At 45.0% G+C, this 18,465-nt stretch overlaps 1 protein-coding gene across 6 annotated transcripts in view; it reads right to left on the reverse strand.

Annotated features, from left to right (window-relative positions):
- The window catches only part of BBS4 (Bardet-Biedl syndrome 4), a 117,815-nt gene that overhangs the window by 33,619 nt on the left and 65,731 nt on the right, over positions 1–18,465 (reverse strand). For 5 of the 6 annotated variants that reach the window (XM_034783336.1, XM_034783335.1, XM_034783340.1 and 2 more), the window contains 8 exons: positions 17,779–17,851; positions 15,155–15,208; positions 9,152–9,279; positions 7,554–7,608; positions 6,082–6,150; positions 4,746–4,898; positions 4,423–4,594; positions 1,558–1,627 (listed from right to left, as the gene is read on the reverse strand). In XM_034783336.1, the coding sequence (XP_034639227.1) occupies positions 1,558–1,627; positions 4,423–4,594; positions 4,746–4,898; positions 6,082–6,150; positions 7,554–7,608; positions 9,152–9,279; positions 15,155–15,208; positions 17,779–17,851 (774 nt within the window). The remainder of the gene's footprint in view (positions 1–1,557; positions 1,628–4,422; positions 4,595–4,745; positions 4,899–6,081; positions 6,151–7,553; positions 7,609–9,151; positions 9,280–15,154; positions 15,209–17,778; positions 17,852–18,465) is intronic. The other variant, XM_034783339.1, reaches the window with a different exon arrangement.

The following is an 18,465-nucleotide window of genomic DNA, read 5'->3' on the forward strand; positions in this document are numbered from 1 at the left end:
GGTGGACAGGTAAGACAATCATTATTTAAGGAAGCAATGGGAGAAAGGAGACCCATATATTAGCCACTGCCAGAAAGAGGAGACATCTTTTATAAAGACACCCACAAGCTCCTTTTCTTTCCAGACCTCAGTCTGGCACCCAGGGCAAATATCACGCTGCTGCTGCTGCTATAAAATTTATGGAGATGGAAACAGAAACTGTAGTCATCTCCCCAGACAAACTGTGTGAGATATGCCAGAAGAGAATATCCGTGGGAATGGGAAAACTGGAGAAAGTACAAGGGATGTCAACTGAACAAACCACAGAGATCCAAGGCTTAAATAGCCTGAGTTTGCCTCCCAGCAATCAATAGCCGTTGGCTTTAATGTCAGCTTTTATGCGGTTTTGTTTTTCTGCTAATTCTACATGGCTGTGGCATCATGAGAGTGCCAGGTAGTTAGGCAGCGTTTGTAAAGCTGAATTCTAATTCATGCGCTTTGATCTACCCACAGAACACACTACCAAGCAGCCAGAATGCGCTCCTTAACTCATCTGATCCCCTGACAAATCACAGAGGGCTTTGATTCTGAAAGCTGGGAGAAAGATAAAGGACTTGGTGGGCAGTGAATTTGGTTTGAATGCTTGTTTCAGACATGCAGCGTGCTCCCTTATTGTAGGTATACTGTGTAGTGTTCACAAGTTACCTATGACATGTTATTGGCAAAGGTGCAGTTCTACTCTGAAAAGCAACTCAGTAAAAAGAGCACAGTGGGGAACTGTGTACCTTGTCTCTCAATAACTCCTGTCTAAATGTGCTCAGTTTATGAGCTTTCAAACAGCCTTGCAAATTCTCATTGGGTTCCCTAAGTCAGCCTGAGATTTTCTTCCCTACACCTCTTCATAAGTAACATTATGCAGGCCCCATTTCTTCAATGAGATTGCATGGTTGTAGTGGAAACTGAGGGCAGGATTTGTCCACATGATTTGACCACAGTTAACAATTCTGCTGATGCATGATTGGGAAGAGACTCCAGCTGTCTCTCCCAGTGCTGTGTAGGGCTAATAGGGGAAAGAACTTTGCTACTAAAGCGAACAGGTCAACTCTCAATACATATGTGCTGAGTGAGGGGCTGTGTCCACGGTCACTTTGCAGAGCACAACTGCACTAAAATATCAAACGTGTTTAAAACCCTGTTGTTCTTTTTATAGGCTTTGGGACTTCTATCATTTCTAAGGCTCCACAGAGGAAAACTACCCGTCACCACTGCCATCCAGCTCTTGAGAGAGGAGACTAAAAGACTGGTGCTGTGTGGTTCACCTTGTGGCCATTACAGATTAAATGTTTACCATTAGTGATGGCTCTCCTTATAGCCTTATTATCAGTATTAACATAATGCCTAGAGGCCCCAACCAAGATCAGGGCTCCATTGCTGTAGGTGCCGAATGTAGACCTAATGAGAGATGGCCTCTGCCCTGAAGAACTTACGATCGAAAGAGACCAGAGGGACAAAAAGGGAAACAGATGAGCAGTGGGGGGGAAGCGGCTTGCTCAAATGACCATCACGATTAAGACTTACTGGTCCAGTGCTACAGCTTGCTCATAGGATCGTTTAGCATTCTCAACATCTTCGAGGTTTGTCAGAGCCACTGTCCGAAGAAACACAAGAACACAAATAAGCTCACTAGCAATGCAAAGCCTCCAATGCACTTCTCAGAAATGGATTTTTCTGCTTTCCCAGGCATAGAGCCTATTTGCAAAGGATAGTTCTGAATGTCAATGCTTTATTCCACTGCTCGTGGAGCCCCTGCATCAGAATCAGGAACAGCAATGGCACCTCCAGAGAAACGGATTTTAAACTGTTTAGCTAGCTGAAAGCATGGGACAAACATTCTTGAGTTAGAAGGTTCCTATTAAACCTGTCAATCAAGATTTTTGTAGCTAGCTATGCCCACTCCACGGCATGCCTTGCTTATATGCAGAAACCAATACCACTACGAACACCTCCCACACCCAGCCAACTGCAGTAAAGAAAGTAAATGGAAAGAAAATGGTGAATTCTCTGTAACTTGAAGTCTTTAAACTATGATTTGAGGACTTCAAGCGACAAAGAGTCCTGTGGCATCTTATAGACTAACAGACGTATTGGAGCATAAGCTTTCGTGGGTGAATACCCACTTCGTCAGATGCATGTGGTGGAAATTTCCAGAGACAGGTATAAATATGCAGGCAAGAATCAGTCTAGAGATAATGAGGTTAGTTCAATCAGGGAAGATAAGGCTCCTCTTCTAGCAGTTGAGGTGTGAACACCAAGGGAGGAGAAACTGCTTTTGTTGTTGGCTAGCCATTCACAGTCTTGGTTTAATCCTGAGCTGATGGTGTCAAATTTGCAAATGAACTGAAGTTCAGCAGTTTCTCTTTGGAGTCTGGTCCTGAAGTTTTTTTTGCTATAGGATGGCTACCTTTACATCTGCTATTGTGTGTCCAGGGAGGTTGAAGTGTTCTCCTACAGGTTTTTGTATATTGCCATTCCTAATATCTGACTTGTGCCTATTTATCCTTTTATGTAGGGATTGTCCAGTTTGGCCGATGTACATAGCAGAGGGGCATTGCTGGCACATGATGGCATACATTACATGCTCAGCTTCATTTTTGGGACCCAGCCAAGAAAAAGAACATTCTCTCTTATCTCCCCCCACCCCTGTTTTTCATTTTTTTTCTTCATCCTCCTCCTATAAGTAATAAGAAGTAAATGAAAATAAAGTGAGGTACCTTGATTGTTTTTGTAGTCTAACTTATTTTTCCACAGACCACTTGAAAATCGCTGAGTGTCTCAGTGGACCACTTAATAATCTTTCCAAATATTGTTTGTACCGTTAGCTAACTATTGTAAAGCGCTTTGGATAAGAACGTTTTATTCAAAAAAAAAAATGGGTAAAAAAACACTGGGGTGCAGGGTCTGGCCATGAGTTAGGGTGCGGGAGGGGGCACAGGGCTGGGGCAGGGTTTTGGGGTGTGGAGCACTTAGGGCAGCTCCCATTTGGTGCGAGAGGTGCAGGTGGGAATGTGGGGGGGGAGTGCAGGAGCTCCTGTTTGGTGCTCAGCAGGGATGTGGTGGGGTGCAGGAGTCAGGGCACAGGGTGTGGGGGGGCTGGGTGTGTGCGAGAGAGGTGCGGGAGTCATGGCTGGGGGTGCAGAGTCTGGGAGGGAATTAGGATGCAGGAGGGGGCTCAGGGTTGGGGCAGGAAGTTGGGATGTGGAGCGCTTACCTGGGGCAGCTCCCATTTGGTGCAAAGGGGTGCAGGTGGGAATGTGGGGGGGGTGCAGGAGCTCCCGTTTGGTGCTAAGGGTGGGGATATAGGGGGGTACAGGAGTCAGGGCTTTGGTGGCTGGGTATGTGTGTGGGGTGCAGTAATCAGGGAGGGCTGGGGGAGGGGTGATGTAGGAGTCAGGGCAGGGGGATGGGGTTCTGGGGGTGCTTCCAGCCCCCTACCCTGAGCGGTTCACAGCAGCGGGTTGGGGGGGTATGTGTAGGGTGAATGCGGGGGCCACACCTTTGCTCTGCCCTGCCCCAATTCCATCCCCTTCCCCAAGGCCCTGCCCCCGCCTCCTCCCCTGAGTGTGCTGTGGCCCCGCTCCTCCTCCTCCCTCCCAAAGCACCAGCAAACAGCTATTTGGCGGCGGGGGAAGCGGCACGCTTGGGGAGGAGGCAGCGGGGGAGGGGAGAGCTTGGCTGCCAGTGGGTGCGGAACCTGCAGCAGGAGCCCCAGGAGCCGGCAGGACCAAGCTTCTGCTCCCGCAGCTGCCTGGCTCTTGGGGCCTCTGTCGTTGGGGGCCCCCATGCTAGGGCACCCTGTGTTTTATTGTAAATCCACCTCTGAGGTTACCCAGGTCGTTAAATCTCCCAGCGCCTCTGCCAGAGTAGAGAGAACAAGGTGAATCCCCCTCTTGAATGTACACAATCCCCTTACCACTGGAATTGCAATGCCTGGTTTCTAGTTTTTCTAACCTTGGATTTAGTGCTGGTGAGGAGTGCCAGACTGAGGATACCACAGAAACCCCAGTGCTCTAATCACAGAAGTCATTGCATGAGCAGCACCAGTGCAAACTTCTCTGCATCACCCCACAACGGTCCTCCCACAAAAGCTGGGACCAGCCATGGCGGTTTGGGGGGGGACGTACACACTAGTCTATAGCAAGAACTGTATTTCGGCGAGTGAGAAGGCACTGACTTTTGGTCACTGCTGATCTGATTTCAAACCAGTCCATGACCTGGTGATGTAAAACTTTTGAATACCAGAGTGCTGAGTTATCCAGTCTCAGATAACAACTTGCATCACCTCTTGCTTTCCCACCTTAAAATCCAATATTTCCCAAAGATGATATTCATGCAGCCCTGTGGGGTAGGAGTAAGGGGACAGGGCAGAAGGGAAGGGTCATTTACCTGCCAGCAGCATGTAGAGCTCTCCCATCCGGGGCTGGAAGTTGACAGCAGCGCTGAGAAAGTGGAAAGCAGATGCATACTGCTGCATTGTCAGGTGGACTAGCCCCAAATTGTACAGAATCTTCCAGTCAAAGGGAGCTAAATAATTGGCTCGCTTCAGGCAACTAATAGCCTGCAAAGAGGAACAACACTGCTAGTAACATGCCCTGAGTGGTCAAGACTTTCTCCAGTCTCCGCCACAGAGGGAGGATCCTTGTTTTACATTTGTTCTTACACAAATCAAATTAAATATAGATGGAAATGGAAGGGAACCAGGCACTTACTGCCACGTATTTCTTCTTGCCGAAGAAGCACATTCCAATGTTGTTCCATAATGGGGGGCTTTCAGGCATGGTGTAGGCTACTACTCTGTACTTGGTGAGGGCTACATCAAAATCACCGTGAGTCTGCATCATACTGCCAGCTGCCAAGATAGCCTTCAAAAGAACTCGACAGTGAGTGGTTGAGGCACTGAGCTTCCCCAAACTTGGTGAGGAGAAAATGCTATAAAGTTATTAAACTAAAAACAAGGCCAATGGTCCGAGTGAAGATTCTCTTTGGGGAACTTTGCTAGAGAATTGAGAACAACTGGGAAATCTACATCCTGGCTAGGAGAGGGCAGGGCACTGGGAAGGGTCCCACGCTTCCCACATTCTCTTTCCTGATCAACATGGCTAATAAACGCTGCATCCTGACTAGCTAATACTTTTTCAGTGATTCACAATAACAGCTTCTAGAAGTCTGGGCTCTGAAAAGGTCCAGATACTAATTGTTTCTTTTATATGACAAACTGGAACAGAAACCTTCCCAGGGCAACTTAAGGGGAGATGAAAACATTCCTTAACTCCAAGGCATATACAGCAAACCCTGGACAGTTCACACTACTGGCTGAGGGTGACAGCAAACTACTGAACATATGTGATTAAAAAGAAAATCAAAGATACTGCACCAAAATTAACTTAGTTTAAACTAAACTACATTTGTCCAATAAATTATTTGTAATACTTCTCAGCGAACTGGCGTAAAGTCTGGAAAAGTAATGTAGTCTTTATAATAATACTTGGTTTGTATTTATTCATTGCTTTGCCATCCATAGATCTCAAAATGATTTACATTATCCCCATTATTCAGATCCCATCCTCAACTAGCTAGACCAAAGTTACCCCTCATTAGAGCTGGGAGAGAGACCGTGTATGAATTATGATCTTTGCAGACTAACAAAGAAATGATGTTCCACCACACCATCCTTATTCACTTGTGTCTGTGTTCTGCTCCAGAAAGTTGCAGAGGTACACTGAATTCCCAGGAACGTGGTGCACAGTTCTTGTGATGAATTGCAACAGTTTGAAGTAATAAGTTAGAGAAAAGCAATTTCCATTTGTTAAAAATTCTTGTATGGAAAATATATGAAACTTTCTATTAAAAGCAAATAGGCCCCATAGATAACATCCTCTATCCTCATCAGATGGAGGTCACAGAAATGCGTTTTGGAACAAGCTTTTTGGGAGCATGGTCCCCTTTTCAACCCATGCTCTGGTACTGGGGATATTTTACACAAGAATTAGTTTTAACGGGCCTAATGTCATCCTTAAATTGGCTTGTATATATTCTTTATGGTACCTTATAATTGGTGGGATCATATGTAAGTGCATTTCCAAGATGTTCAAATGCCTTCTGATAAACCCCAAGCTGGGAAAAGACAAAGGAGTGTCAGAAATGCAGGCACAGAAGGGTTAAACATGCAAATAACAAACAGTGCTTTTGGTATTAACTTAAAGTAAGAGATTCAGAAGAGTTAGCTTTATTCTGTTGCAGTTACATTCTCACATGTGCAGTGTTCTTACTTCACAATCCACAACCAGCTGGAACAAAATGGATTCCTCTGATAACAGAGGGAACACAACTCAACCTGATGCAGACTGTCTAGCCCAGTAAATAGATTTCTATATAGTTGTGTTGGGGAATAAAAACTATCTGGAGAGATTTTTCTACAGAGGAGCAGGGACTGACTTCCTGAGCACCATCAGCCACAGAACAGATTCCCTGACCACTTTTCCTCCCTCCCCATGCTCTCCACAGTGCCCTTCCCTGGACAGAAATGCCCCAAAGTCTATCTGCTTAGACTGCCCTCAACTACTGAAGTCAATGGGACTTGAGTGCTCAGCAGCACTGCAGGCCCATACAGCAGTGAGGCTAACCCTGATCACATACTAAAGTCCCACTGGATTCAATGGAGATACTCAGGAATTACACTGGTATAATTAAAATATAAATTCAACCCATGGTGACTCGTGTTGGTCCATGAATTTATTCAAACTCCATTACCTTCCTCCTCCCCCACAACTGCACCAGTGCCTATTGACAGAAGGGATCTAACCCTGCTGTGATTCATGGAGACAATCAAGACTGGCAAGGTATTTGGAGTGAATTTTGGAGTCCAGGGATGTGACACACCACAAACAAGGAAAGTCGCAGTGTGGACAGTTGTGCAAGTTTCTGCCCATGCTACTCTACCCAAGCACCATACTTTGCTCTGCCTCTCCTGCTCCCTCCACAGCTCTACTGATGTCCTTCAATCTTGGCCTGCAGCCCCCTTGAGCAAAGGATGACAGCTGTACCAAATACTGCAATGAGGAGGTAGTTTGGGAGACAGATGATCTTTCGCTCATGACCCAAGTCCCTATTGATAAACGTGCCTGTGTTATTTAAATCAATTCCAATTTTCTCCAAGGTGCATAAGTGTTAAACAATTTCATGGCTGCTTTTCTAGGAGAATAACTCGCTAAGCTCCATCCCCAGAAACAAGGTAATGACTAGTCATGTTTTATTGTACTTGGGAGAATGAGTAACACAATTAGGGCAGTAGCCAAACAGAATTCCTGCTCTGGCTCAGAACCAGAAAATCAAGTTACTCCCCTTTGGGAGCCAAATGAGAAAAGAAGAGACAGAGGAGCAAGCCACATCTTGTCTGATGTGGCCTTTTGAGAAATATGTCAAACTCACATGGAGATGAATAGAAATTTACTCCATATGTACCTGCCAGGCCATTTAAAATATAATTAGGTCCACATAGTAGCAACAGTGTTTAGTACCTGCAAATAGAGTAAACCCAGGGTCGTAAGGAGCTCTGTGTTTTCTGGAGAAAACCTGAAATACAAAACCCAAAGTTTTACAATGTCTTGGCAGTACTAATACAAGGTGAAGTATGGAACCCCTGAGACGCCACTCAATGTAAGAAATATCCCTCTTACTACTGCTAATATAACCAACTAATAATATCACCCTCACCACCACCACGTGGTGTTTATGGCACGTATTATATCTGAGCACCTCAAAATGTTTTACAAAAATTAATCTCTCCTCATGCCCCTCTGGGAAATAGGTAGTATTTTATGTGGGTAAAATGAAGTGCAGGAGGTTAAATGACTTGCTTAAGATCTCTAAGTGAGTCAGTGTCAGAGCTGGAAACAGATCTGCTTTAACCACAAGGTCACCTTTCCCAAGGCAGAATGCAGGCGATAGCTTTGTGGTTGATGGGTAACATACACTACCCCATTCAGCTGAATGGAGAACACCACTGACTCACCCAAAATGGACACTTACAATGAACGTGTCACGTGTTTTCAATTGCAGTTTGTGATTCCCAAGCCCTCACCTCTAACTCTACCTCATGTACAGTTTTGTAGGCTCTTTAAAAAGCCTCCCCATTTTCAAGGCCTTTCAAGCAAATAATAAATATAATGAATAATGAGCAGCAAATAGAGAAAAAGCAGGTTGGGGATACCACATACTAATGAACTAGCTGCTTATACAGAGAGTTAGGTTTCAAACCCCAGTTTGGAAGGTGCATTGTGCTAACACCTATAGGTCTCAACCAGGTTGAAATCCCATTGTGCAAAGTGCTGTACAAGGATAAAGCAAGGACTGTCCCTTTCTCAGAGTTTGGAATCTACAACAGGCAAGGCATACTTAGGTTGTAAGGTCTTTTTGTTCTCTGTTTGGTTATGATAATACAAATAATAAATTACACCACCACTGACAGGTGGATGAGAAACAGGAGAGGATTGGGTAACAAAAATAGGCTGCTTTAGCTCAGACTAGCTGTGTGCACAGTTCCAATGAACAGCAGTAATTGCCAGTAGTCTTTCCTGGATATTTGTCCACTATGCAAAACCACTGCTAATTTAGCTGGTGTAGGACAATGCAGATCAGGATTGAGGGACTGGGCTGGAAAACTCACAGCACCAGCCTGGTTCTAGCCTCACTTTTAGACCCTCACTTCACCCAGTGAAGTATATAACAATCCAGTAAGTTCAAAATGGTCGTTGATTGCTCACTGCTCTTGCCAACAGTAAAGCTGTGACAGTCATGAGTAGCAATCATTCAGCTCTGTGTTTCAGGCTTCAGCACATGAATCATGGGATTTGAGAAGCGGATTTTGTATACATTTGCTCCCAGCACCTCCATTCATGTGTCTTCCACTCTTCTCTTGGCAAGGGCTTCAAAGAGGTACCTCTGTTTCTGACACAGTGTCAGCTGGAGTAAGAGTACTGCAGCCAAGAGCAGAGATGGTCACATAGCTGGGAAATTCCAGATCTGCCCGGAAGCACTGTCATTTTAAAAACATAAGACACGTTCCTGAATTCACCAATCAAAATTCTCCTAAGAGGTGGGGGGATGAAATTCTTACTCCACTGCTTTCTTATAGACTTCGATGGCTTTGTCGGTCTCCCCTTGCAGCAGGTGAATTTTTCCCAGCATCATGTATGTCAGATCATGCTTGTTGAGCTGCAAGGCATCATTCAGCTGGTCTTTCGCCTACACACAAAACCATACACAGAACAGAGAGAGTAAAATCAATGTGGTTGCAGAGTTCACAGTGAAGCAATGACCCAAAAACTGTCAGCTGTGAGCACCAACCCTCGTGATACTACATGGAGAGGAAAGGGATCAAAGGTTCCAGCCAAGCTTGAAGAATCTTATTATAAAGGCCCAGCCTATGAGGTGGTTGTTGAACTAAGCTCTGCAACAGGAGTCATGAGTTTTTAGGGAGAGCACTTCAAAGCTGAGCACTTCAAGCCAAAGCAAAACGTATTGATCTGCCAAGAGAGTACAGACTTATGTTTGTTCCTGTACGGTATCCGAGATCCCTTGGGGGCTGCTAAGTTTGTTACCTTAACATATGCATTTACAGTTCACTTCTCTGCAAAATGCTCATGCTAGCAAAGAGCCAGGATTGCCATGTAAATGCAGAAAGAATTCATCAGCTATAGCCAGGCACACGTAAATCCCCTCCAATGGGGAACACTTCCAAACTCTTGTTACTATAACATCTTCCTCTTCCTTCCAAGCTGAGCCAGTGGGAGGGCAATAAAAGTTTGCAGCTTTCTAGCACATGGCACATTAAAAGAAGAGATGCTGATAAGGTAAAAGACAGAAACAGCCAGCAGTCTCCAGGGACTTCATTATATTTTATACGTCCATGTGATGTTATGTAAGAAGTATGCACTCCCCAGAGGTAAGGTTGTCAGACTAATGGGACACTTTATAGCATAACAGGTCCCAAATTTGAGGTACTTTTTTCTTTCAAACGTAGTCTCATATACATATATTTTCCCCATAAGCCAAATGAATGAACAGACATCATCACAGATGGCAGGTCCCAGATATGGACCTACCTTCTAAACATCTCGCTGTTGCTTTGCAATGATAGGGAAAGGAGTATGAGTAGAGCCCTGCACACCTGTAGATGCGGACATCCACGAACCATGTTTGCAGATTGCAGATCGGATGCAGATACAAATTTTGTATCCGTGCAGGGCTGTAAGTATGAGCTCAACACGAGGATTGCAGTATTCTTAATAAAAGCAGTTTTAAAGGAGGCCTGACTTAAGTACAACCTAGCTGTGATGCCGACTGTAACAGATACAGTGAGTCCACCACCCTGCTTGATGGTGCACTTGGATTGTGTAATTCAATACTGATTTTAAGATGAATACAGCTCCCACCTGAGGCAGCAGACAATATTTAATCTCTGCCAGGGATTGATTGGTAAGAGAATTTTTACATTTTTAGAGGCGGGGAGTGGGAAGATCAAATTGGGAACCGATCGTTCCCTTGAAATGCTGTGTTTTCCATCTCAAATGGACACCTCACAAAATCAACACCAGCAGCTCAGTTCTCATCAGGGGAAGCCATGCAGTGACATCTAAGTGAGTAGCATAAAATGACATGTTTGGAGGGAGTGCAAGAGGATCGAGAGTCCAATTTCAAATTTCCTAGGTGTTCTTTTATTAGTTGCTAAGCGCCAGAAGCACTGCCAATGCATCCACCCCCATCCAGCCACTCCACAGCAGCGGGGCTGCTCTGTGACCTCTGCTCCAGGCTTCCTGTGAGAGTAGCTTCCACACCACTAGCAAGCCCATGCCATGGAGGCAGGGAAAAGAGATGAGTCCCTCCAGCTCAGCTGCTCTGCAGTGTACAGGACCCCTTGGTACCTCCAACATGGAATCTCCAAATCCTGCCCTCAGCCCTGTGCAGAGCCCTTCCTCAGCCCCTGAGAACTTCCCACCACTGAGCCCAGCTGCTTGGACCATATGCTGGGGCCAGGATTTCGGCCTTACACCATTCCCATCTTCAGGAAGGTACATCCCACGGGTTATAACCACCTCCATGAGGCTAGAAACTCATCTACACCTTTGTAAAAGGCTCCAAGACAGGAGGAGCATCCCCTCATGTCAGAGTGTGGTTTGTTATCCAGATAGACAGGCAAACTCTAGGGGTCATCTCAGAATAGCTAGAAGTCTTCTTTGAAAAATGGAAATACTCTCTGGAAAATCCTAGTTCAGACAAGGCCCATCGGACCCTGTCTAGACTAGACTTCTTGGTCGCTTTGTAACCCAAGTTCACTGGTTGCCAGTTTACTCAAGTTAATTCCCACAACTGCAATGGCAAATATAAACACCCCACATTGCTTTTAAACAGGAAATGAAGTTTATTCTATGGCTTAGCCTAGAGTGAAACACAAACATTTGGGAAGATGTCCACATTTGCAGTTATAGTCCTGTTGGTTAACTTGAGTGAAGTGTCAATCTTGAGTTACAGCATGACCAAGAAGTCTAGTTTAGACAGGGTCTGGGAGGCTTCCACCATCCCCTTTCGGCCACCTCCAAACCTCACTTCACTCTGCACACTGCCAGGGGGATACATCTGTTAGAGACTCATTAGTGGTTGATTTGTAAAGGGTTGAATGCCAGAATTTTACTGATGTAGCTGCTCTTGTGAGTTTATAAACAGAGAGCTCTATTGTATTAATGTAGATCAGGGGTAGGCAACCTATGGCACGTGTGCTGAAGGCAGCATGTAAGCGGATTTTCAGTGGCACTCATACTGCCCTGGTCCTTGCCGCCGGTCCGGGGGGGGGGGGAGCTCTGCATTTTAATTTAATTTTAAATGAAGCTTCTTAAACATTTTAAAAACCTTATTTACTTTACATTCAACAATAGTTTAATTATATATTATAGACTTGTAGAAAGAGACCTTCTAAAAACGTTAAAATGTATTACTGGCACGCGAAACCTTAAATTAGAGTGAATAAATGAAGACTTGGCACACCACTTTTGAAAGGTTGCCAACCCCTGATCAGGGCTGGTGCAAGGATATTTTGTGTCCTAGGCAAAACTTCCACCTTGCATCCCCACCTCCACTCCCTGGAGCATCGCTTATTATAAAAACTTTCAAAAATGAATACGGTGGAGTTATACCTTACGCGGGGGTTAGGTTCTAAGGTCAGCGCGTAAGAGGAAAATCGCATATAGTGAAATTACCATGAAGTACAGTACACACAGTATACACTAGAACAGGGGTCCTCAACCTACGGCACATGTGCCAAAGGTGGCACGCGAGCCGATTTTTTTGTTTAATAGCAGGCTGTGGGTCCTGGCCGCCGCTGAGCCTGCTGCCGACCTGGGGTTCCGTTCACTCAGCCGGCAGGGGGCTGAGTGGGGCTGGCAGCGGGCTGAGCAGGCCAGCGGCCAGGACCCTAGACCAGGAGCGAGGTGAACTGCTCAGTCTGGGGTTTCATCCAGAGGCTTCTGCCAGCTGGGGTCCCAGCCGCCGGCCCTGCTCAGCCCGTGAACGGAACCACAGGCCGGTGGATGGAAGCCTGAGTGAACAGAACCCCAGACCATTCACCCAAGCTGGCAGCGGGCTGAGTAGGGCCAGCTGCCAGGACCCCGGCTGGCAGCAGGCTGAGTGGGGCCAGCTGCCGGGACCCCGGCTGGCAGGAGCCGGCGGACCGAACCCCAGACTGGCAGCAGACTCAGCGGTGACCGGGATCCGCAGCCTGCCATAAAAAAAAAAAAAAAAAAAAATCAGCTCACATGCCACCTTTGGCACGCGTGCTGTAAGTTGAGGACCCCTGTTCTAGTGTATACTGTGTGTACTGTACTTTATGGTAATTTTCACTATATGCAATTTTCCTCTTATGCTTTGACCTTAGAGCCTAACCCCCCGCATAAGATGTGACTCCACTGTAGTGTAAAAAAAAAATTTGGGGCCTGCTTTTTGGCACCCCCAAATCTTGGCACCCTAGGTGTCCGCCTAGTTTGCCTAGTGGTTACACCGGCCCTGCCCCTGATATAGATGGAATAAATAGGCCCAAAGAATCAAAAGTGTTAACATGACCGTCAGAGTAGGTCTACACTGCAATTAGACACCCTCCCCACTCGCAGGGTCCCAGAGCTCAGGCTTCAGCCCAAGCCTAAATGTCCACACTGCAATTTTACAGCTCCACAGCCTGGGCCAGCTTGCATGGGCCAGCTGTGGGTGTTTAACTGCAGTGTAAATATACCCTAACTGTGCAACATTAAACAGTTTTAAACAAGGCTTAGGGTTTGGTATACAGAGACCTCAGTCTGCTTAGTGCCACGGTAAACACACCATTAAAAATTCTTTGTAACCTTTCAGTACAGAAACAAAAAGGAGGGAAAAACACCTAAAGCATTAGAAATTAAAAGTATTAAGTGAGGCTTTCATTTTAACATCTCTTGTTCCCTTCTAGTTTTTAGAAGAAAACTCTCCTTTGTTTGAAAGTCTCCTAGATGGTATTAAAGATGGTAATAACTGTCCTTTGGGGGAAAAGACAAGTTAGTTGAGATGGGCTGGAGCTGTCATTAAAGTCTGATCCTGTTTCCTAGAAGGCAAAACAAGACAAACACATAGAAGGGGAAAGAAAAGAACAGCAAAGATAGGAAATGCAATTTCGGTCTCTGGTGTTGATTCTTACTTACAACCTCACTGCTGGAAAAACACAGGCCCAGCGCACAGTCTTATCAGCTACTGAGAGAGTTGGCAAACTTGCACCAGCATCAGGCTATTTAGGGCATTGCTTTTACCTGCCTCTTTGTGGTCACAGATTTACAGAAGTGTTGCAAAATATTCAGTTTTGGCCAGCTGAGCCATACTCTTATTAGACATAAAGCAAGAGAAAGATAGGAAAGAGAAGAAATAAGTTGGGTCAGGAAAAGAACACACAAGAAAGGGTGTGGGGCAGATGAAGTCTCACATCCCAGTTAGTGTTCAAGATTTAGCCAAGCCGATGGAGGTAGCAGTGTCGTCCGGGTCCCTCTTTCTGGCTCAGTCTGGTCAGGCCATCTCTCAGTATTAGGATGAAGAAAGTCTGGGGTCCCTGGAGATGGTGGGGATGGCAGCCATGATAGTGAAGCTTGCTCCTTTCCTGTCTGTCAGTCAGCATTGCGGTAGCCCCTCTGCTTATTTTCATCTCTCAAAGTCTCTTTTTGAGAGCCCCACAAGTCAAGTTATGGGCAGATTATCCCGTCATTATTTCGTCCACCAATTAGGCCTAATTTCTAACAAACCTATTTTGGTTCACGGATTTCCAGTCCCACACTTCTCTTGTTTACTAGGCATGATCTCAACAATCCTTGAGGTATGTCAATAGGCCGTTTTGTTTGACTAATTTAGATTTGTGTCTCCATTTTGTACCTTTTCCCATCAACATTTATTGGTATTGTGACATTTTATAAAACTTTCACTCACTTCTTATAGTTGCACTCACAATTAGGGTACACCTCTACCTCGATATAATGCTGTCCTCAGGAATCAAAAAATCTTACCGTGTTATAGGTGAAACCGCGTTATATCGAACTTGCTTTGATCCACCGGAGTGCGCAGCCCCGCCCCGCTTTACCACATTATACCACGCACTGCTTTACCACGTTATATCCGAATTTGTGTTATATCGGGTCGTGTTATATGGAGGTAGAGGTGTAAATTTGTAGACTCCATTATCACAACAGATCAAACATTTGAAACAGCTAAGAAACTAGACTGACTGTACGTGATCCCTTTATTAGTAAAACTACTGAAAAGAGAATCTCTAGTGATGTCTTAAGGCTTGTCTATATGGTGGGGTAATGCGCACCAGAGGGGTATGAACTCTACAGCACGTGAATTCTGTTGCACACTATCTGGCCTGTGTAGACCCCGCTGGTGCACACTAAAACTTCCCTAATGTGAGAAGTTTTAGTGCACACCAGCAAGGTCTACACGGACTAGTTAGTGCACAACACGTTGGTACACATTAGAATTCACACCCATCTGGTGTGCACTGCCACACCACGTAGACAGGCTCTCAGTGATGTTGTTTGGACAAGACAAGCACTCAAGTTACCTTGTTGAAATGCTTCAGGTACATGTAGCACACGCCCAGGTTGTGGCAGATCTCCTACGTATAAAGGAAAAAGCTGCATAAGGGTGAACTTGACACTGGATAATCAGAAAGAGACTAGTAACAGTTATTGGTTTGGATGGGAACCTCCATGGACTTTGTAGTTCAAAGAACTTGCTACACTTCAGCCATTTTGATAATCTATTTGGTTCGATCCTCAGCATAAAGAAGAGTACATCCCAGGGGAGGTGACAGCAAGAGAGCAGTGAGGATAAAAGAGGGAAGGTCTGTGCAAAGGGATCTATACTTGGCTGAGACTGCACTGGATTCCCAGTGGGGAGATATGAATCCATCACATGTGACCTCTATTATACCAAGAGGCCCTCTCAAAACATCCCTAGCCTATGATAAACACAATTTGAAAGTGGACCTAGCTGACCAGAATACAGGTCCTGTACCAGAGAGGCTGAAATCCTTTCAGCATGCTAAATATGCTGGTGGCACCATAGGAAACATTTACACCAATCCAGTTCACGACTAAGAATTTGTTAACAGACAAGCTACATGCTGTCTTTTCCCATTCTGGGGGATGTGAGGCGCAGTGCCAAGCAGCAGAGCAACCCCATAAGTTTCCCTTCTTCCTCTGCTAAAAACGTACCCCACTTTACTAGTGTAGAAATTCTCTACATTCCCTAGGTAGATCTCTAGCAGGGAGAATGCAGTCTATGGACTATTTTACCCTCCTATCACAACAGAATGGCCCTCTCCTATGCACAACCCTTCCAGTTGTGAAGAACGGTAAAGACACAAAGCGCAACTCAAGGCTGGGTTGAGTTGGTAGGGTGCTTCCATACAAGGAAAGTGAAAGTATCAACTCTGACTCCAGCACTGAGTGTGTTATGGAGATACCTGTTGATGCCTGCCAGATGGGGTAGTAAACTATAGGTTTAAAGCCATGCCCAGCACATGCCACAGATAGTTTGTTTTCTTAGGGTAGGTCTACACTGCAATCAGGAGGTATATTTGCAGCACTTGGAGACATACTCAAACTAGCTTTAATCGATCAAAGCCAGCTCGAGGAACAAAGCAGTGAAGCTGCAGCAGCATGGGCTAGCGCCACCTGCCTAGGATGCAGCTGCTGTCCCTACTGCCATGGCATCACTGCTATTGTTACTCGAGCTAGCTAGATCAAAGATAGCTGGGGTGGGCCTACACACACTGCAATCACATCTCCTGACTGCAGTGCAAACCTATCCTTGGGAAAGAATGGGGTTGAAAGGCAATCTATTTGATAAAAGCAGAGCTGGGTGACAATTTTTGGCTGAAACATTTTCCAGGTAAAAATGCAGATTCAAAGACCCCAAAATATTTCCCAAATTACTGTTGGTTTTGACAAATTGTTTCAGTGGAAAAAATTTTTTTTTTAAAAAATCAAAATGTTTTGATTTTTCAGTTGGAAACAACTTGCATGTAGAAATTTCCTTTATTTTAATTTTAAAACAATCAAAAAGGTTTAAAAATGGTCCAAATGTTTGTTTACGCTGAAACATTGCTATTTTGTCAAAATGAAACATATTGTTCAACCCAAAATTATTCATTTTCTTTTTTAAAACACTCTTTGATTCATCAAAAATTTAAAAAACCCACTTTCGTTTTGGTTTGACCTGAAACTATTTTTAGATTTTTCAGAATTACCAGCGTCCTGAAACGTCCATCATTTGCACAGCTCCAGGAAAAAGTTGTACTCGTTGTTCAGCACAGAGTGGATGAAAGAAGAGAAAGCAGTACCAAATACCCACAATTTATAGAAGTGCTGAACACCTAAAGGCACAGATGAAGTCAATGGGAGCTGCAGGTGCCTGAGCCTCTCTGAATCAGGCCCAATACACTTTGTTTTAAGCGTGCATGTGATCAATGGCTTGCAGCATGAGAGCTCATGTGCAGAAACACAGCACTTCCTTGGAGGCTGTTCTCAAGGATCTGTGAACCACGACCTCTCTCTTTCCTCACCTCCCGCCAGCTCACTTTACACTCATTGCTCTTTGTAGATCTCTTCTTTCAGCTCTTCTCCTACTTGGGAGGGTTTTATTTATTACTAGTCCTGTAACAGTGGACCTGAATTTTACAAAGACAGACAATACTCAGTGCAGCCCATCGGTTATTTGGGGGTGGTTTTACACTACTTTAGGTACCAGTGGAACAAGTTACCCAATTACCCACAGGATGGTGAGGAATAGCTCAGTGGTTTGCGCATTGGCCTGCTAAACCCAGGGTTGTGAGTTCAATCCTTGAAGGGGCCATTTAGGGCTCGGGGGCAAAAATCTGTCTGGGGATTGGTCCTGCTTTGAGGAGGGGGTTGGACTAGATGATCTCCTGAGGTCCCTTCTAACCCTGATATTCTATGATTCTATATCAGTGGTACTGGAGGGTTTCTGGACTGGACAGGTGCTTTCCGTATCTACCCTTGAAGTAATCTAGCTCAGTGTGTAATCTAGCTCATGGCTATGCAGGGTTTGACTGGAAGGCTGATTTCCTGCAGAATACAAACATGTTGCATGGGTCTATGTTTGACTGTGCCTCAAGAAAGATTTTAGTGAGCTACATATGGCAAAAGGCTCTGTACTTACCCAATCCTTCTGGTTGAGTTTAGCTGCTTCATTGTATACTTCAATAGCTGCTTTGTGTTTCCCCAACAGAAACCTGTGAAAGAATTTCAATTTTTACTTTTCTCTGCCCTTTAAGTGTGAAGCCACACTGTGCAGCCACCAACCTACCAGCCAAGGAGAATGATATTATTTACATACCCCAAAGGTCTGCATACTGCTTTGCAATCTACCAATGACATATCTCTGTCCTAAGAAGTCTACAATCTAAGTAGGAAGAGGATCTCTTTGTAGTGAGTCAATGCTGAGCTGTAGCAAGCCAGAGGATCACTGATGAGAGAAGTGAGTGCTCCCTTCATCGGCATGAATGCACTGCCTCTGCAATACTCCCTTGATCCAGGGAGAAAGGCACCTAATAATCTTTGCAGATCTGGGACTAACTCCCACAGAGACAGGTGCCCAACACAATCACATGCACACAGGCAGGGCTCTGTGGTATAAACCTGCACAGCACATACGTGCATTAACAGCTCTTGATCTAATCATCAGTATTACTTTTCCCCCAAGCATTAAAAATACAACGAAGAAAAAAGTCATGAAAGAGCATCAATGATTACAACTAGACAGATGCACTGTGCTAGAGATCCTAATTTAATAGGGAGTTCTCGTCTATGGAAACCAATCTAAGTGCCGATGGTGAGGAAATATACT

The sequence above is a fragment of the Trachemys scripta genome, chromosome 10, assembly GCF_013100865.1.
Source record: "Trachemys scripta elegans isolate TJP31775 chromosome 10, CAS_Tse_1.0, whole genome shotgun sequence".
Taxonomy (NCBI): Eukaryota; Metazoa; Chordata; order Testudines; family Emydidae; genus Trachemys; species Trachemys scripta.